The sequence below is a fragment of the Pelodiscus sinensis genome, chromosome 15, assembly GCF_052426305.1.
Source record: "Pelodiscus sinensis isolate ZL-2025 chromosome 15, ASM5242630v1, whole genome shotgun sequence".
Classification (NCBI taxonomy): domain Eukaryota; kingdom Metazoa; phylum Chordata; order Testudines; family Trionychidae; genus Pelodiscus; species Pelodiscus sinensis.
The window spans coordinates 19288626-19310297 of record NC_143066.1 but is presented as its reverse complement, the minus strand read 5'-3'; the positions used below and the strand labels follow the sequence as shown (position 1 = coordinate 19310297).

The 21672-nt window shown below is 42.8% G+C and overlaps 1 protein-coding gene across 6 annotated transcripts in view; it reads left to right on the top strand.

Moving 5' to 3' along the window:
- Window positions 1–21672, top strand: part of SNX29 (sorting nexin 29) — a 472527-nt gene that overhangs the window by 393135 nt on the left and 57720 nt on the right. Inside the window, exon 21 of one of the 6 annotated variants that reach the window (XM_075899352.2) lies at window positions 1772–13062. The exons of the other annotated variants lie outside the window; for them this stretch is intronic. Within the exon in view, the coding sequence (XP_075755467.2) occupies window positions 1772–1862 (91 nt within the window). The 3' untranslated portion in view covers window positions 1863–13062. Of the gene's footprint in view, window positions 1–1771; window positions 13063–21672 lie in introns of those variants that run through there. 6 annotated transcript variants of the gene reach the window in all.

Below are 21672 nucleotides of genomic sequence, written 5' to 3'. Positions count from 1 at the left end.
GGAAGGGAGCACCCCCAGCACAGTTTCTCAGCTGCCATTGGCTAGAACTGGCCAATGGGAGCAGAGAAATTGTACAGGGAGCAGGGGCAGTGCGCGAAGCCTGTGCCTTCCTCCACCCCCTGCAGTGTAGAGAGCCATAGGGAGCAACCAGCCATTGTAAGCAGTGTGGAGCTGCTCCAAGCCACAGGAGTGAGCCATGGGCTGGATTAAAAGGCTTGGCAGGCCACATCCGGCCTGCAGGCCGTATCTTGCCCACTGCTGATCTAAGGGATTTAGGAGATGCAGTCTTTTTGAAAGTCATTGAGTACTTTTGAAAATTGTACTCTTCGGGTATGGAGAATTTTTGTTTTTTGGTGTTCCATACCACCTCTCTGAGCCCTGAGCCCCTATTTAAATTTTATATACTGGTCAAAATAAGGAGTTAAAGGAATCTGAATAATTTTTCAAGTAAAATGAAGAACTTTTGCAATCTGGGTATTGTTTCACACGTTCGAGAAGGAAGTAATATTACTATTTCAGTTACAGTAGTATAATTGTGTAAATGTAAAGGTAGAGAAAGTGGCCAGACATACTTCCATATAACCTAGTCATGTGTTAGAGTATTTTAACATTAATATATCACCATATAAAAATAGTATTGTTTTCTTTTACCTTTCCATTTTGCTGTAAGCACAGCCCCTTAAAATATGTCATTTAAAAATATTAAAATGATAAATAACATTAGTGAAAACGTGTTTTTTTGGGTATGGGGTCAATCCTTGTCTCTAACTTTCTTTGAAACATATACTGAATAATGGGAAATGAGAGCAAGCAGAATCTTTCAATCAAAGATCCCCTCGGGACTCTGTAGGATTAGTGCCACGTCTTGCAGGCCCCCAACTCTGCTTTCACTGGTGCCATTGGGAGTTCTGTCATTGTTCACAATAGGAGCTAATGAGCTACAATAAAGTAGTTGAGGTGAAATTTTAGACTTTATAAGAGCTAAGAATTATACCTCTTTTTATCATTAGTTCTCAAAGTGCGTAACATGGCAGGTCCATTGGCAAAGTTAGAAAGAACCCAGATTCTGCCCCCTCTGCTCTGGAGCTTAGTGCTCTTTGATTCAGGTTGTATTCTAATCATACATAGTTACTAAACATGTATAATTTGTATATTCGTTGAACAGTTCAAAGAATTTACATGTTAGGACTCCATTTCTGGGGTGTCTCTGGGATCCACTCAGTTGGATCAGTTTGCAGAATAAGGGCCCAATTAAATAGGATATGTTCCAGAAGAAACAATCTCCTTTGTGACTTGTACTAATTGCAATACATTGTGCTACATTTGAGAACTGCAAGTTGAAATGTAGTATTTTCCAGTACAGAAACCTATATGGATAGAAAATTGGCTGAGGAAAACCAGCATTTATTAGAAAACTTGCTTCCACAGTCTGATTCTTCTTGTCATTCTCTGACAGAGAAATTTCTATAATTTCAATATGTTTGTCCAAGATATCCCCAGGTTCTTTTTGTTATAAAGTAAAATTGTATGCATACCTTCACATTTTAATGGGCTAGAATTCCCTGACTTACACTTAAAACTGCATCTGGCATATTGATTATGTGAAAACAAAATTTGCTGACTCTCTTAAAATCTCAGTGGTATTTCTTTCCATGTTTTAAAGCCAGAAATAATTTAACTTGAAAATAAGAATTGCACCAAGATACATTCACGTAATCTTTTAATTTCTCTGTGTCTGTATGTAATGATGGCATCTGATTTGTCTGTACAGGCAGTCCCCGGGTTACATGGATCCGACTTACATCAGATCCCTACTTACAAACGGGGTGAGACAACCCCGCACTAGCTGCTTTTCCCCCTAGCAGACCAGGGAGACGCGAAGCTAGCGCCCCACCCAGCAGACCAGAAAGACGCGGAGCGGCTTTTCTCAGCAGACACCTCAGCTTGAGAATAAAGGACTGAGGGAAGTGAGGTGTGAGAGAATAAAACTGAGCTCTGGAGAAATGTTTGGCTAGAGTTTCCCCTACAATATGTACCAGTTCCGACTTACATACAAATTCAACTTAAGAACAAACCTATAGTCCCTATCTTGTACGTAACCCGGGGACTGCCTGTACCTTCATCTGTGCTTTTCCAGTAGCCTTCAAAAGACTGATAGATAATGGGAATAATCTCAAAAGACTGATAGATAATGGGAATAATGCCAAAATATATTTTGTGATGTTCATGTTGTTCCAGTTGTTCCTGTATTTAGTCAAATAAACGTAAATTTGACATGATATATTGAGGTTGCTGGAATAAATGGCGGGATATCATTTGTGGAGGCATACCTCCTTTTTCAAAGAACTCAATTTATGTAAATTGGCTACAGGTTGTGACATTATAAATAGTTTTACATTTTGTCAGTTAAAGGATCATTAGAGCATTTTCTGTTATTTTAATTCTTTTAAGAGAAACCAATTCTTAGGAAGTACTTCATTTCACTTTGTTTCTTAAACAAATTAGAAAGTAGTATAGATTGTAACCCACATTTACAATTGAATTTTCATATGAAAATAATGATTATTTCTCTCTTTTGTCTATAATATTTATTTTTAAGGTTGTTGAACATATCTTTGTGAAATGTGAATTGCTGATCGCTTATCACCAAGTAATATGGAAGTTGCAACTTTAAATTACATATAGAGTTGTATGATTTGATTGATAATCACTGGCCTTTCGTGTCTGGGATTATGATTCACTTTTAACCTGAAACAAGAAGTGTAGTATCAGTTGGCATAGAACATACTGCATTGTTATGTAGCACATGTTTAGCTTTGTTTTTCCACTTGATTCCTCAAAGTTTTTTTTATCCTCTCATCATTCTGAGATCGCTGTGCTTCTCACTCTATTTTGCCAACCAGAATCATGTTCCCTCTTGTTGTAAGGATATGTTGCCTATCAAAAGCTTTATTAGTGCTGCTCTGTGAATTTCCCAAAGGAAGGGATAGAATGAATAGATGCAAAGATCCATGTTTGCCACTAATATAAGCTGATTCACATCATTGATTTAGATGGAGTTGCATGCGCTTATGCCAGTGGTATATTTGGTCCAAAGTCTTTATAATTGTAAATTCATAGTTATTCAGGTAAAAGGGTGAACACATCAAAAAGCAAATAAAAATCTGAGTGTTTGGTGCACAATAGAATATCTAGATATAACTAGATTGCAAATGAACTCAATTGATATGGTCTGAATTTACCTAGGTGCAAATCAAAATTGCATATCGTTCAAGTTCAAAATATCCTTAAGCTAGATCTACACTACAGAGTTTACAGTGGTGCAGCTGCACTGATGTTAGTGCAGATGCTTTCAACCAACAGGAAAGATCTTTCCCATCAACCTAACTGCTTCATCATCTATGAGCAGTGATAACTATATGGGCAGGAGAACCTAAAGGTCAATGAGAACAGGAAGGAAGAATATATATTAAGAATATAGCAGAGTTTTCCACAAAGACCATTATTTTAGCATCTAAGTGTTTCCCACACAAATTAAATCTCCTCCTACTCAACATCAAGCAAATAGCTCTCCTGTTAAATCAGAGTGTAGTACCCTTTAGGAATTCACCAAAGTGCCCAGTGCACCTATACATGACTGTGGCAATGCATAGGACAACAGCAATCGGCAAATGCCTATAGACTAACTCCCACTGTAGCAACCGTTCCCTAGGCCGAGGAGTGGGGTATCCTAACATATGAAGAGAGAGAAGAGGAAGTCTCGGTCACCATCAACGTCAGTGGCCAGGCCTCCTATAACAGTAGTCAAGGTAGCTCAGAAAACACTTAATCTGCCCTGCCTACCGAAGAAATACTCATCTTTTTCATGGAAGGCTTTGGATCAGACACATACCAGCTGTCAATAACTTAACAGTTTTACAGGACCTACTTTCAAAGCTAATTGAAACCTTGGACATTGAGATAATAGTGATCGAAGAGGACACAAATATATTGTTTGATATTCTCAGCTCATCAGTGCCAACAAGAATTGCCCTGTCGATTAATAAGGACAAACTGGCCCCAACAAAGGTACTGGGGTATACTTATGCCTAGCTTTCTCTTACTTTGAAGCAAGTAGAAAAGGGTTATCAAGTGTCACTTAAAGGATTGGAACATTTTTACATGCATCTGACATGAGAGTTGCTTGTGGTAACTGAAGTCCAGAAAAAGATAACAGATAATGCCACTTTGGACGACTCTGGTATGGCCATTAGATCCACAGCTACAGCAATCACAATGCACCAACCAACCAGTAACTTCGTTACAGGTTTCTGGGATTCCAAATGAAGTTCTAAGGATGATAGAATACTTACTGTTTAATGCAATGGAACCCTACAACAACTACATGAATGAAGAAGTCCATCCCCTAAAGGATTCAGGGTCAACACTGAGATCTTTAAGCTTATACCCCACCACTGCTATACCTGAAAGCTCTTCTAGTGGCAGTCCTCTCAATGGCAAGGGCCATCTGACTCCTGTAATCACCCAGAGAACATACCTGTTTATATTAGGAGGCGCCTGTTACCCTCCTTCTCTGTCACAGAGACAGGTGGCTGGAAGGGGGTGCATGTTGAGAACCTCATCAATATTATGCCAGAGCCAACTTTGGAGATCACTTCAACTCTGTCATCAAGCATGGTAAGAGATTACAACCAACCATTTGGTGCTGGACATCATCACATCTAGCTATACCATCTGTTTCCATGCTATGCCTCTTTCCACCCGTCCTTAATTATTCTTCTCCAAAGGTCTCTGTTCATGAAATCTATTACAAAAGGAAATGGTTTTGTTGTTTTGTTTAGGAGCCTGTGAAGGAGTGAAGAGAGGAGGACCTGGCATCACTAGGGTTAAGCAAAACCTTTTAGCGCAGCTAGTCCTTCCCCACTTTACCTGTAGCCAGTACCAGGTGTAGAGGAAGGATAAAAGGAAGGAGCCTGGCTCAGTTAGGGACTGACCTGCAAGGAGACAAGAGTGTGGTTTCAGAGTCTGCAGGACACAAGTCGAAGCCTGTCCACTTGGCCAGCCACGGGAGCAAGTAAGCGTCCAACCCCATCCCTTGGGACAAAGGGAGGAACCTACTAAAAAGTCTATCTAGTGTCTTGGAGCCACACCACAAACTTAAGGACTGTATTCAAATAGTGAGCCAGAGTTCTTAGGCCCAAGGCACTAGGGGCAGGGTTCTTCACCCCTTTCCTCCTAGCTAATTCTAGTGATCTAACCACTAGGCAACCCAGTCGCCAGAGAGACCCAATCACAAGTGGTGGAGAATGTGGGCATGTCCCTAGCGCTGCTGAAGTGCCTTATTAAAGAGACGGCAATAGAACAAGTGAGCGTGAGCCCAGCCTTGAAAGGATATGGAACCACCACTAAAGTGGATGGCAGAGCAAAACCCCAACCAGCAGCAGCAGCTGCTATTACAACAGATGGCTGAGCAACAACTAACTGGGGAATTAGCAGCCCAACAATAGCAGCTGTTGCAATAGGTGACTTATCTGCTGCAACCCATGACCCCAGCCAAGCTGCCTGCACCTGCACCAGGGTCTACCAAGCTTTCCAATATGGGGCCGGAGGATGAGCCAGAGTCGTTTCTAAAAACATTTGAGTGGGTGGCTGTGGTAGAGGCTGGTTGAGTGGTAACAGCAACTATTGCAAGTGTGGGGGAAGTTGTGGATCCTGGGGAGAGGACCTCTCAATGCCCAGCACCAGCCCAGAAGGACCAGGCCCCCAGCCAGCTGGAGGAGCTAGCCCCTTTGCCTGAATCAGCGATCCTAACTTGTGCCTCAGTCTTCATAGGAGAGCAGCAAGCTGATGACACCCTGAGCCAAGCATCTGACCAGAGGGCCACAGTGAATGGACAGATCATGGCCCCCCATCAAGTAGGACAGTTCCCCCATTTTGAAATTCAGGGAGAGAAGGAACCACAAATGGAAGAGGTGTGCAACCAGCTCTTGGTGCCTCTCCCATCTGGAGGAAGGTCATGCAACTTGCCCATGCCATATCCATCTGGCACCTGGACATATCGGCATATCATTTACCAATAGAGTTCAGAGAATTATAGAATACTAGAATGACTCCAGAGGTCCAGTCCCCTGAACTCATGGCAGGACAAGCACCATCAATTCATCCCTGATAAATGTCTATCTAACCTGCTCTTAAATATCTCCAATGATGGAGATATCACAACCTCCCTCAGCAATTTATTCCAGTATTTAATCAGGCTTACAGTTAAGAAGTTTTTCCTAGTGTCCAACCTAAACCTCCCTTGCTGCAATTTAAGTTGTTCTTAGTCTTCTTTCATCTGACAATTGTCCAAATTTCACAAGGGCCTACTGCATACTTACCCATTAGTCAGATATACTGTTCTAGCATGAGACTTCAACATTGTCCTTCTGAAGCTTATGGAGCTCTTCTTTCAGTCCTTGTGAATGATCCATCTACCATCTTAATCTCAGGACTCGTTTACACTTAAAAGTTAGATTGACCTAGCTGTCATTCAGAACTCTGAAAAATTTTGCAGCAGTGAGGCTGTAGTTAGATTGCCCTAAAGCTTGGTAGAGATGCAATTAACAGAAGTATTCTTCAATTACCAGAAAAAAAATTGATATAAGACTACAGCGGTACAGCTGCAGTGCCATAGCTGTGCCACTGTAGTAGCTATAGAGTAGACATATCCTTCAAGAAGAGGGAACAGTCTTCAAACACTGACAGTACAATCCCTGTATACCTCATTCCATAAAGAAAAAAGTGGCTCTTATAGGGCTCATCTAGACTACAGGGAATGGTCGAAAGAAGATATGCAAATTCCATGGGAATTTCCATATCTTCCTTCTGATTGCATTTTTGAAAGAGCAGAGCTATCGAAAGTGAAAGTAGTTAAGACGTGGCTTTTTCGGCGAACTCCCCCTTTGTTGAAAAGCCACGTAAACCTCCTTTTTTGAGGAAGAGTGGCTGTTCAACAAATGGAGAGGGGTTCTCTGAAAAAGTCACCTCTTAACTACTTTCACTTTCGAGAGCTCTGCTTTAGAAAGTGCCATCGGAAGAAGATATGCAAATTCCCACCGAATTTGCATATTTTTTGAGTTCCCCGTAGTCTAGATGAGCCAATATAGTCTCTGCCTCAAGGCCCTGCCTCCGCCCCTTCTCCCAAGCCCCAGCTTCACTCTACCTCCCCTTCCCCATGCTCCTCCCCCCTTCCTCTGAGCTCCTGCACTCACTTCCCACAAGATCCTTCCTCTTCCTCTTCTTCCCCTCATCAGCAATTTGATGGAATTCTTAATTAGCTGATCTGCAGCACTGCCAAACAGCTGGTAGGTGCTAAGTACCCACTGTTTCTATGGATATGTCAAGGCTGTTTCCCACTCTGGCACTTTGAGAAAGAAACCTTAAAAATATCCTGCCTCTAGAGGCTTCTGTTTTAAAAACTCCCCAAGGTCACAGATTCCCTTATCTTGGAAGGTATGCTGCCACAACACAGGTTCAAAACCCCTTTCAAGCCCTGGAAGTTCCACTTGGGAATTTCTTCCACAGAGGTACCCCCAAGCTCTTTTGCCACAAGTGAGCTTGAAAAAAACCCTATAATTTCTGATAGCTGACCTCTCAGTCTTAGGCATGCATGCACAGACCTTCTCTTACCTTCTAGGACACAAGAATCAGATCATAGTCCTTAAAAGGTGATTTTATTAACAAAACAAAAAGATATATTGATAAAGCATACTTGGTTGCTAGGTGTTATAGAGTAACTAAGGGAAAAAAAGATTAAAACACAGAGAATGCTTCCCTGGGATTTAGCTTTAAGTGTAAGGGAGGAGTGGACTCATCACAGAGGAGTTTAACCAAACAACAAAACAAAGAAAATAACCTGATCATGTCTAAGTAAACATTCCCTATCATTTATCATATCTTCAAGGTCTGGTTCATTTCTAGGCATGTGAATTCCTGCCTGGTTCAATTCATCTTTTCCCCCCAGCTCCTGGTTTAACACTCACCAAAAAACTGCCTCAAGAAGATTCCCTTTCAATTCAAATCTTTAACACTTTATTTCCATTGGTTCCCCTGGCTTCCTGTCAACACTTCCTGAGTTTAACCTTTTAGTTACTGAATGATGGGATGTTTAGAAAAAGGCAGTGCTCCTCCCATCCATCACACCCATGGAGTTGGCATCTATGGATACTTATACCTAATGCAAAATTTTCTCCAAGGGGGTTTCAATTCCACCTAAACCAATTAAGTTTTGTGCTTCCCTAAACTTCATCTGATGCAAGGAAAGCGGAAGGTACATATTCTAGCCATATTCAGAGCTCTGCTATTTTACATTGAGAGAACCAAATCTTTTAACACTATCCCCACACCTATCTGTGGCCATAATTGGTCAGTCCAAGATCCCCAGCCTATTTCATCCCTTGTATTGTCAAAGCGTGGGTATCATTCATTTTATCTCATTTTTGTTATCAGCTGGCCAATATTCCTCTCCCACTGACAGTTAAAGCTCACTTCACCAGAGCTCAAGCAACATTATTGGCCAGGAAGGACACAGCTGCTATAACAATCAACATAACTATGTCTTTGGGGAAGCTCATAAAGAATGTGTATGTGGCAACAGATCAAAATTAGCATCAAAATAAGTACAAAAGGACACAATAACATTGAACAGACACTAGTTAAAATTAGATGAAGAAAAAACTTTGTATTCTCTATAAAGTAAATTGATAAAAAATTCTTTGCATAAAATTTTGCCCTTGGAGTAATTAAGATATGTAAATAGGGATAGTTGGTACTAAATCAGTGATAGACTATTTACAAATTTTAATAGGAATTATATTATATTAATGAATGTTTCATTCTCCTTATTTAGAATTTCTCACGTTTCATTCTCCTTATTTAGAATTTCTCACGTTATAAATTCTTTCTAAAAGGTCATTAGTTGCACATATTGACTAACTGTGATTTGCTGTTAACATAGTGAAAAATGAGACGATGAAAACTAGTCATAAAACCAAAGATAACTCAGGTTTTCTGGACGTTCTTCATTGTTTTTATTGAGCACCTTATCAGAAATAATTTGATCTTATTTTCTTTGTGGTTCTATTCTGAAAAATGACTTTGTGAAAATAACACTGTGAGTTCTATATTCACCTCAGTTGAAGTTGTCAAGGAAAAAGGAGGGTGTTTTATTAAAACTCCATCCAATTCCTAGCTAAGCCAGGCACTGCTCACCCAGACGTTATACATAAACTATATTTTTATCTGTTTTTAACTACCAACATACATATTCTACACTTTACTACTTACGTTATGCCATACCATTGTCCTACAAACCAGAATAGAATACAGTTCCAATCTCCACCATGGTATTGATAGCGTTAATAGAAGTAAAATGTAATAATATGTAATAAAAACTTACTCATCAGCAAATTAAGCAGATGTTAATTAATAAATGCAAAGAGGAGTTCTGTTGATTACCCATTTTTACTTATTTGCTTTTATAGATCCCTAGCTATACTTTATAACAATTTTTAGATGCAATATAAATGACACATTTAGAAGAGCTTAGATGAATAACTAAAATCAGTTATATGGCGTGCTTTTAAAAGTATTAAAAGCTAACCTCGAAGGTTTACCATTTTAAACAGTTTGTTCAGTCAAGTTGCACTTTCTTGAGGTTGGTAAGGTTGGTTGATAAGGTTGGTTACAGTTTCTTGACAGAATATTTGAAAACAGGCAGAAGATAGAATCCTTAATAATTTTTGTTGGAAATTGTTTAGGATAAAATAAATTGGAGTGGATTTTCTTGAATGGATTAACTGATTATATTTAGAAAGTGATGTTAAAAGATATTTTCTATAACTTCATGAAATAGTTGGACACTAGGAATAATCATCTGTCAGTGATGACAGTAATGCTGAATAAATATATGGTTCTAACTGTTTTTCTTGTATTTTCATATAATTTCCATCTCATAATATGACAATCCTGGAAGTATATTTCAGGGCAGTTGCATTTCTGGGGTGATTAATGTCACTCATCTTTCAGTCTCATGTTTTTCAAATCAAAATGTACAGGAATTAATTATTTATCTTCCTGACTTATCATATTGCTTAAACAACACTCACTTTTCCCAGAGTGTTCCATGGAGGGAGTTGCTATGAGGAGGGGTCGTGGAGAGTCTCTGGGACCTGCCCTTTGGTCTTTGTTGACAGGTGTTTTTTGCTAAACACCACAAGCAAAGGATCTTGTTGTAGATTATTCGCTTAGTAACCTGACCTATTAATACAGTTTACTTCTAAACATTAAATGTCTGCTTTCATAATTCATGCGGATCCAACAACCAAACTTCTGAGGGAAAGTTTCTTATGATCCTTACTTCAGTGATAACTGGCAGCGCTAGTATGGTCACCAAACACGTTTAAAGCCTGAGATTGATTATTAATGGTATAAAATTATATGTGGAACAGATAAAAAGATTATTCTTTTTAATACCTGTAGTGCTGCTAGTGTTGTTTTGACTGGTAAACTAAGCAAATATGATGAGAAAATTACACTGAAGAGTTTCATGTACTATATATGCAACTAGGTTCATTAAAGACATTTTGAACAGTATTTCAAGGTTACTTTCAAAACATTTTAAAATAAAGGGGTAAAGAGATTATAAGTCTGGGCTGACTTCAAAGTTAGTTAAACAATCTGACTCTGTCTCTCATATGTCAATAGCTCCAGTTCTCAACATAAGATAATTTAATATGCAGCACATGTGAACGCTGATGAAATAACAAAGAATAATAAAAAATTGCTCACTGAAGTGTTCATGAAATACAGTTTTAAATAAAATCTGTGGGAGCACTGATATTACAGAGTGGCCAAGGGATCCCTTCACATTCACAAATCCATGGGCCCGGATTTCATGCATCCGAGGGTACTGAGGGAGTTGGCAAATGTCATTGCTGAGCCTTTGGCCATTAACTTTGAAAACTCGTGGAGATTGGGAGAGATCCTGGATGACTGGAAAAAGGCAAATGTAGTGCCCATCTTTAAAAAAGGAAAGGACAATCCAGGGAACTACAGATCAGTCAGCCTTACTTCAGTCCCCAGAAAAATCATGGAAGGGATCCTTAAGGGATCCATTTTGAAGCACTTGGAAGAGGGGAAAGTGATCAGGAATAATCAACGTGAATTCACGAAGGGCAAGTCGTGTCTGACCAATCTGATTAGCTTCTATGATGAGGTAACTGGCTCTGTGGATATGGGAAAGTCAGTGGATGTGATATACCTTGACTTTAGCAAAGCTTTTGATATGGTCTCCCACAATATTCTTGCCAGTAAGTTAAGGGAATATGGATTGGATAAATGGACTGTAAGATGGATAGAAAGCTGGTTAGACTGTCGGGCCCAACGGGTAGTGATCAACGGCTCAATGTCAGGTTGGCGGTTGGTTTCTAGTGGAGTTCCAAGGACCAGTTCATGGACCAGTTTTGTTCAACATCTTTATTAATGACCTGGATGAGGGGATGGATTACACTCTCAGCAAGTTCGCAGATGACACTAAGCTAGGGGGAGAGGTAGATACACTAGAGGGCAGGGATAGGGACCTGGACAGATTAGATGATAGGACCAAAAGAAATCTGATGAGGTTCAACAAGGACAAGTTTAGAATCCTGCACTTGTGACGGAAGAATCCCAAGCATTGTTACAGGCTGGGAACTGAATGGCTAAGTAGCAGTTCTTCCAAAAAGGACCTGAGGATTACAGTGAATGAGAAGCTGAATATGAATCAACAGTGTGCCCTTGTAGCCAAGAAGGCTAATGGCATATTAGGATTCATTAGCAGGACCATTGCCAGCAGATCCAGAGAAGTCATTATTCCCCGTTATTCGGCTCTAGTGAGGCCACATCTGGAATATTGTGTCCAGTTCTGGGGCCCCCACTATAGAAAAGATGTGGACGCATTGGAGAGGGTCCAGCAGAGGGCGACCAAATGGTTAAGGGGCTGGAGTATGACCTATGAGGAGAAACTGAGGGATTTGGGTTTGTTTAGTCTGCAGAAGAGAAGAGTGGGGGGATTTGATAGCAGCCTTCAACTTCCTGAAGAGAGGTTCCAAAGAGGATGGAGAAAGGCTTTTCACAAGAGTGACGGATGGCAGAACAAGGAGCAATGGTCTCAAGTTACAGGGGGGAGGTCTAGGTTGGATATTAGGAAAAACTATTTCACTAGGAGGGTGGTGAAGCACTGGAATGGTTTACCTAGGGAGGTGGTGAAATCTCCATCCCTAGAGGTTTTTAAGTCTTGGTTTGACCAAGCCCTGGCTGCATTGATTTAGTTGGGACTGGTCCTGCCTTGGGCAGAGGGCTGGACTTGATGACCTCCTGAGGTCTCTTCCAGCTCTGTGATTTTATGATTCTAAGACAATATCCTGATGATCTTGGGCATAGAAACTGCCTGTTTAATGAGAACTCTGCCCATGGAAGGCTTGTGATAGTCTATAGAGAGAGGTCTAGTGCAAGTGTGGCCAACCCATGGCTCACGAGCCGCATGCAGCTCTTCCCCTCCATTAGTGCGGCTTGTGAAGCTGCCCCCAGGCCATCTGAACGTGGGCCATGCCATGCCTCCCGGATCCTCTGTGCTCACCAGGGCAGGGGAGCCTTCTGGATCAAAATGGTGGATCCAATATGGCAGCCACAGTCACGGACGGGAGCCTACTGAGGCAAAAAAGCCTTCTTAAAGGGCCAGTCCTTTTTTTCTCTACAACTTTTTGCCCTGGTTCTTCAGAGGCACTCAGTCTTATATTACATACATTTTGTGTATTGTAGGTCTAGACTTTGAATCTGAACATGAGCTGACAACCAAAACGTAGGGAAGAGGAGGAGGATTGTAAAATCTAACTTTTTAACTTTAACCTCTCAGTCTATCCCCTACTATGACTACTATGCAATTTTCAGCCAGAAACCATTTTTTAAAGAACCTGCCACAGATCTATTGGATTTCTTCATCCTATTTATAGAACCCTCCTCTGTCCCCCCCCTCCCCCCACCTCCAAGACATTGGTCTGATTTGGAGGACAGGCGATATTCACTCCTAGACTAGGAGCAGGTTTAAAGTCCAGTTTTTCATTAATCATCAATAGGGCCCCTACATAAACATGCCACATACTGTGAAATCTGGCTTCCCTGTCCCATGAAATCTGGTCTTTTGTGTGCTTTTACTCTATGCTACACAAATTTCACAGGGAGACCAGTGTTTCTCAGTTTGGGGAGCCAGAAGGGAGTTGCAGGCAGGGGGAGGAGGATGTTGCAAGGTTATTTTGACTGATGGTGCAGCTCTGAAGGCAGCAGTGCAGAAGTAAGAGTGGCAATACTATATCATGCAATCCTTACTTTTCTGCTGCTGCTGCTGCTGCTGCTGGTAGCTCTGCCTTCAGAGCAGGGCTTCCAGACAGCAGCCACCACTCCAGCTGTCCAGCTCTGAAGGCAGTGCTGTCACCAGCAGCAGTACAGAAGTAAAGGTAGCAGTTGTGCAACCCTCCTTCCAATAACTTTTTGTGCCCTCCCCCCAAAAACTCCTTTTTAGTTTGGGATCTTTACAATTACAGCACTAAGACATTTCAGATTTTAATAAATGTCATGATTTCTGCTATTTTTAAAAAAATCTTATGGCCGTGGTATTGACAAAAAAGAGACCTTGAATTTGGTAGGGCCCTAATCATCAAGGCTGAGGTATAGGAGTTCCTTCCCACTGAAGAGCTGTGAATCCCTAACTCCAGTTGGATGCAACATTTTTTTTAGGGCAGGATGATCATCAGGTAGAGGTCATTAAAATATAACATTATGTTTTACAGAAAACCAGTGTGAGCTGTTCAGAAGTTTCTAAAATATTAAACTTATTTTCTTTCTCCTCTATCTTTATGACCGTTTGCTAAAGATTTCTTTGTACATAGGAAGGATACCAAAAAATTGGTGGTTCTAAACATAGCAGGGAAAAGATTTTAGATTTAAGTATGAGGCATAAACAAACTAGTAAAAATGATTATTAAGATAACGGTTTTGCCCTAAACAAGTAGATTCCCTTTCTCTTTATTTTGTATTCTCTATATATGCACATATTATGTACAGCCGGTCTCCGAGTTGTGAATGGTCGACTTACGACCGTTCGCAGTTACGACCAAAAATGTCATAAATGGCAGACCCTGAGTTATGAACGTGATCCGCGCTTATGAACAGCGTGGTCGCATGTAACTCAATGGGGTCTGACTTACGAATAAACCGAGTTACGACCAATTGCTCAGTCCATAACCGGTTCATAAGTTGGAGACAGGCTGTACACAGCAATGTAGATTCACATTTTGTGAAGTAATACTACTCTGTAGGAAACAACAAGTGAGGATTATATTTAGAGAGATATTATACAATATGCATTTACTTGTGCCAATAAGCATACATCTTTGGCATTTGCTGGTTAGAATGTATAGTTTATCTTGGAAAAAGAACTAGTAGATTACTTATTATGTTGTTTGGAAAATACTGAAAAGCAAGCGGGCAGCATGGATCTGAGCATACAGCATACCACTAGAGCCATGAATGTTTAAAATTCTGCTAGTTAAGATGCAACTGAGAGTGTTTAACTTGATGCCATTTCATGATTCACAATGTTTTCTTAATACCAGTGCAGTCCTTGGTAGTATTAACTGTCACATAATGAGCCGCATGTTTAGGACTTTTCTTTCCCTCCTGTCACAGCACTTCTAGGGCCTGGAATTGCAGCCAAAAGTTCCCAAGGCAGCGGATAATAAGATAGCATCATTGTCCAGGTTTATATTTTCCATTATATATGGTGCCAATAATTCTTCCCTGGAACCAGATCTGATTAGCAATCAAATTAAAAAACCCAAGTGCTGCAAAACAGCATTAGATAACAAATATTGTTAAATTACACTGTTAAATAGATTCATTTCTGAAGGAACAATATTTGTATTGCTATGAGATTTACCATCAAGAATTATTTTTAAAATGCATAAAACAATCCATGACTCTTAATGGAGGAGTGGCAATATTTATCTAAGACATCCTGTAGCAAAGTGGCCAGATTATACCTGATTATAACCTCCTTCGCCGCAGCTCCTGATTGGGTATTGCATTCAGTGAGAACTAGCTCAGTAAATTAGTACCTTGTGTTTGATAAACAGAATATAATTTTAAATATAAAAAATAATTTTAAAAAATGTGGCTTTTAAAAAATATAAATAAGTCTACTAAAATTGAGATAGAAATGTAGCCATGTTAGTCTGGGGTAGCTGAAGCAAAATGCAGGACAATGTAGCACTTTAAAGACTAACAAGATGGTAAACCATCTTGTTAGTCTACTAAAATTGGCATGGGCACTTACTAATTCCTGAACTATGCTAAGGAAGCTTAACTTATTGTCATGTTACCTAAATGATTTGGTTGTAATACTGTACGGAGATAAAACAAAATACAGGACTATGTAGCACTTTAAAGACTAACAAGATGGTTTATTAGATGATGAGCTTTCGTGGGCCAGACCCACTTCCTCAGATCAAATAGTGGAAGAAAATAGTCACAGCCATGTATAGCAAAGGATAAAATTAAAAAAAGTAAACACATATGAAAAAGACAAATCACATTTCAGAACAGAAGGGGGATGCCGGGGGGGGGGGGAGGAAGAAGGTGAATGCCTGTGAGTTAATGATATTAGAGGTGGGGAAGGGTAGATGTCTGTGAGTTAATAGTGTTAGAAGTGATAATTAGGGAAGCTATCTTTGTAATGGGTAAGATAGCTGGAGTCTTTGTTCATGCCCTCGCGGAGAGTGTCGAATTTTAGCATGAATGCCAGTTCAGAGGATTCTCTTTCAAGTGCAGATTCAACTCACAGGCATTCACCTTCCTTTCCCCCCCTCTCCCCACATCCCCATTCTGTTCTGAAATGTGATTTGTCCTTTTCATATGTGTTCACTTTTTTTAATTGTATCCTTTGCTATACATGGCTGTAACTATTTTCTTCCGCTATTTGATCTGAGGAAGTGGGTCTGGCCCACGAAAGCTCATCATCTAATAAACCATCTTGTTAGTCTTTAAGGTGCTACATAGTCCTGTATTTTGTTTTAGCTACACCAGACTAACACAGCTACATTTCTATCACTATTGTACAGAGATATTTACTTTATAATAGTACTGTGTTGCTATAGTTTTTTTTGATAACTGAAGTAAAAAGTACATTAGGATATGTCTACACTACAGCACTAATTCGAGCTAACTTAATTTGAATTAGTTAATTCGAACTAAGCTAATTCAAACTAGTGCATCTAGACCTAAAAACTAGTTCGAATTAGCGTTTTGCTAATTCAAACTAGCATATCCACAGTGAGTGGACCCTGGACCCGAGGTTGAGTGGACCCTGAACCTGAAGCAGTGCCGGCAGAGCATCAGATTAGGACTTAGAGCGTGGAGCTGCTGTCTCAGGCTAGCCGAGGGCTGTGCTTAAAGGGACCCAACCCCTACCCCGGACAGACAGTTCTCAGGGGTTCCCCGCTTGCAAAGCAGTCCTGGCTTGGAGTGCCCTGAGTGCCCACACTTGGCACATCACAGCACTCGGCCATCAGCCCGGCTGCACTTGCCGCAGGCTGCCATCCGGGATGGGTGGGGTGTGAATCGGGGGGCTGCAGGAGAGCTTCCACCCCGAGGAACCCGCAGGGCCACCCCAGTCCTCCCCATCGGCGGCTCGTACCCCATTCCTCTCTCATCTCCTTCCACTTACCCCTCCCTAGCTCCCCTTCCTGATGTACAAAATAAAGGACACGTGTGTTCAAAAACAGAAATTCTCATTATTGAACAAAACTCAGGGAACTTGGGAAAAGGAGGTGGGAGAGGGGAAGGGTGAGGCTGGGAGAGGGGAGGGCAACTAAAATTATCAGGGGTTTGGAACAGGTCCCATATGAAGAGAGGCTAAAGAGACTGGGACTTTTCAGCTTAGAAAACAGGAGACTGAGGGGGGATATGATAGAGGTCTATAAAAGCAGGAGTGGTGTGGAGAGGGTGCATAAAGAAAAGTTCTTCATTAGTTCCCATAATAGAAGGACTAGAGGACACCAAATGAAATGAATGGGTAGCAGGCTTCAAACTAATAACAGAAAGTTCTTCCTCACAAAGAAAATAGTCAACCTGTGGAACTCCTTGCTGCAGGAGGCTGTGAAGGCTACAACTAGAACAGAGTTTACAGAGAAGTTAGATAAATTCATGGAGGTTGGGTCCATGGAGTGGTATTAGCCAGGGGGTAGAAATGGTGTCCCTGGCCTTTGTTTGTGGAAGGCTGGAGATGGATGGCACGAGACAAATGGCTTGGTCATTGTCTTCGGTTCATCCCCTCCAGGGTACCTAGTGTTGGCCGCTGTCGGCAGACAGGCTACTGGGCTAGATGGACCTTTGGTCTGACCCAGTACGGCCATTCTAAGCTCAGGGCTCAGGGTCGGGGGTCTCACTGGACCACCCTGATTTTCATGCAAACCTGCTTCTGGGTGGCCAGGCTGGATGCTATCCTGCCCTAGACGGCCACTTTCCTGTTCCTAGAGCGGAGGTCGTGGATGAGGTCCACGATCTCCGCACTAGACCAGGCGAGCGCCTGCCTCTTGCAGACCTGGGCAGGCTCCTGGGAGCCGCCAGCTTGGTCCCGGGATGAGGCGGAGGGCTGGATGGCAGCAGATGGCTGGCTCGTGCCGTGCCAGGTGCAGGGTCTGCTGGCTGGGTGCTGGCAGGCTTGCACCTGGCACGGGCACCGTAGCCAGACCTTGCCCCTTTAAGGGCTCTGGGGCTAGGAGGGGGGCAGACGAGTTTCCCTGGTGGTGCCCAGAGTGGCCACCAGGGAAAGCTGGGGAGGGCTAGCCTCCCACTAGTTCGAATTAAGTGGCTACACAGCCCTTAATTCGAACTAGGCATTAGTCCTCGTAGAATGAGGTTTACCTAGTTCGAATTAAGCGCTCCACTAGTTCGAATTAAGTTCCAACTAGCGGTTTGCCTGTGTAGCGCCTATCAAAGTTAATTCGAACTAACGACTGTTAGTTCGAATTAACTTTGTAGTGTAGACATGCCCTTAGATATATAAACTTTGGTTGACAATGAAGGAAATCATGTACCAAAAATGTACTGCTCTTTAGTCAGAGTTTTGATTTTTTGAAATAAATATAATTGAGAGATTTTTAATGATTTGCTGATGACAGACATTTGACATGGGAAGCCTATTCCACTGGCATAAGCATAGTCAATTATGAAGGTAGAGCTAACCATAAGTGCTGCCCCAGCATTTGTTATTTCACTATGGCATTAGATCAGTGGTCCCCAACCTTTTGAGGTTGTCGGGCGCCAGGGGGCGTGGCCGTTCGCCCGCCGGGCGCCAGGGGGCGGGGACACTTGTGCGTCTGGGGGCGGCCGCCCCATAGCTGCATGCCCGGGGGCGGGGCCCCCCCATAGCCATGCGCCCGGGGCCGGCGCTCCCCCCCCGCCAAGCGCCGCGCGCCGGAGGGGCCGGCGCGCCCACCCCCCAGCCAAGCACCATGCGCCCGAGGGGCCGGCGCTCCCCTCCCGCCAAGCGCCGCGCGCCCAAGGGGCCGGCACTCCCTCCCCCCCCCGCCAAGCACCGTGTGCCCGGGGCTGGCACTCCCCCCCCCCCCCCGCCAAGCGCCACGCACCCGGGGGCGGCGCTCACCGTGCGCCATGTGCCCAGGGCCAGGCCAGCCCCGAGCACCTGGCGGGCGCATGCAAATGTCCCTGCGGGTGGTGTTGGGGACCACAGCATCAGATGAATTGGATTTGGGGGGACTGGATGAAGACAGTTCTAGGCCAGTTCTTCTCAGAAAGACCATTTTGAAGTTTTAATCAGTGTAGAATATAGTGTCCCATATACATTACTTAATGAAGTGGGTCGACATGAGCATAATTAGCCAGTACTTTTCTGTAACACATTGGTTACCCATATACTTTAGTCTGAAATCGAAGGTATTATTTTTAATTTTTGAAACTGAGTGATTTAGCACCAAGCTACATAAGAAACCACAACTCTGTTTATGGACCTGAGAATTACAATAAGGATGACCTTGAGGGAAAAAAGATTGTTACAAGGATGAGAGAGAAAAATTACTCTCCTTAACCTCTGGTGGTAGGACAGGAAGTAATGGGCTTAAATTCCAGCAAGGAAGATTAAGGTTGGACATTAGGAAAAACTTCCTAAATGTCAGGATGGTGAAGCACTGGAATAAATTGCCTAGGGAGGCCATGGAATATTTAAGAGTGGGTTAGACACAACACCTACAGGGATGGTACTTGGTCCTGACATAAGTGCAGGAAACTGGACTTGATGACCTCTCAAGATCATTCTAGTTCTATGATTCGATGATAGCACCAGGTACAGTGAAAGTCAATTTTTTAGCTTTGTGGGGAGAAAGGCAACGGGTACCTGACAAATGATACAATAATTGTATATACATCTTTGTTTAATATTATGAAATAACTTACATATTGGAGACAGAAATGACAAATGTACTGTAGCTGTATGCCTCTAATATAAGTAGGTGAATGTGCTTGTGAATGTGAGAGAAAGATTTCAGAGGTGAATGAATAAAGAGGAGAGAAAACACAAGAGGAGGAACAAAAAGGACACGGTGGAAGGAGATCAAACAGGAGAAGAGATCCAGGGCATATTATGTGAGGAAGAAAGCAGCAAGAAAGAGTTCTAAAGACTGATTCTTCTTCAAGGGCTTCCTCGTATCAATTCCAATTAGGTATGTGCACACCGTGTGCATGGCTGTTGGATAGTTTTACCTAGCGACTATCTGTCAGGTTGGCTGTAGAGCCCCCTGGAGTGGCTACCGTATGGCTCTCTAATTGTGACCCAGCCACCATTCAGTTCTTTCCTATTGCCAGTGACAGTTTTGGAACTGTGGTTCTCTTGCATTGCAAGTGCTCCTTGTGTCCCTAGAATTTCCCTAGTTTGTTCATCTGCTCATTGTAATTGTTAGTATTTCGTTACTTGGTCTGTAGCAGGTGCAAGGGGGTTTCTCCTTTCTGCTTGTATCCTCTTCAGGACTTTGGGCATGCCCAAGTTCCAAAGATTTAAGCCCTGCAGTTCCTGCACAAAGTCTAGGTCTAGAGGTGGCCCCTATGACTTGTGTCTTCAGAACCGGGGAGACTCACCAGGCAGACCAGTGCATGATCTGCAACACTTTTAAGCTTCAGACCAGAAAGGAGCAGGACTTTCATCTTAAGCAGCTGCTCATGGAATCCACTGTACACCCACAAATGAGAGGACCCAAGGCCAGAGGAAAGCCATTAATGATGGGTTCACCTTCATCAGCAGCCACATCCCTCCCCTTGGGGTACCAGGACTGGTCAAGTGAGCACTACTAGAGTCTGACACACGACACCGGTCTGATTGGCAGCATAGATCCCACAGTCTGGCCTCTTGGAACCATTCCTACTTGAGAGTATCCACAGACAGTTAATCCAATTAAAGATCTGGATTTGACCCGAGCTCTCTGATCTCTCAGCGCCATCAGAGATCATGGCACCATAACTCCTGACACCACTCAGACTTAGACCATTGTTCTGGGAAGCATACCACACAGAGCCACCCTCATTTGTCTCAGCATCCATCTTCTCAGCATCACTCCACATTGTAATGCCACTCATTTCCCCAGTTACGTTGAGGAGCATGTCAATCCCAGCATCAGTCCTAGTCCCAATCGACATTCTGATGTCATTCACCATCCCGGCACCAATCAACATCTTGGCATAACTTGAGGTCCCTGCACTGATTGAAATTATCTTCCTGGTCCAGGCCACAGTATCTGGCACTGCCAGCCCACCAGATGATAAGTTGCTGCTAGCCAATTTAGGCCCACTGTAGCCCTCGCGCCATACCTCTTCTTCCTCACACTCTAGCGGGGCATCAAGTGTTTTGGACTGTTCAATGTCGGCAGTTCCCAAACCCTCCGGGGATGTTGGTATTCTTCAGTGGCCCCCCACAGTGGAAGTTCTGGACTCCATGGGCCTTTCACCAGGGCCAGGGTACCTTACCAATGGAGCCACAATTGGAGTCCCATGCCCCTGAGGCAATGGTTATCTGACTACCATGCGCAGTGCCAACACTGACCACCTCACTGCCTTCTGCTAATCAGGAAGCCCCACCAATCCCATGCAGCACCATCAGGGTAAAATGCAGGACCCTGTCTTTCCTCTAGCCTTGTCCTCTTCCTCTCTGGATGAGCTGGTAGCTGGCATATCCATGACGGGACCTCCACCCATGAACTACAGGGCATTGCAGGACTTTCTCCAGAGAGTGGCTCTGAACCTCAACTTCCAGGTGAAGGAGGGTGCTGAGCAGGAGGATCCAATTGTGGACATCCCAGCACTGGAGGGTCCATCCCAAGTAGCACTGCCCATCATTAAAACCATTTGGTAGACTCCCACAAATATGTATTGTCCCAATCAAATGATTTGAATACCTTTTTACCCACTCTTCACCGTGCTCTCTAGTGGTGGTAAATGAAAAAGAGTGGCAGGGGCATCAGGGCTCGGCACCAAAGCTAAGGGTCACTAAATGCCTTGATTTTTTCAGATGCAAGGTGTATGCCACTGAGTGTC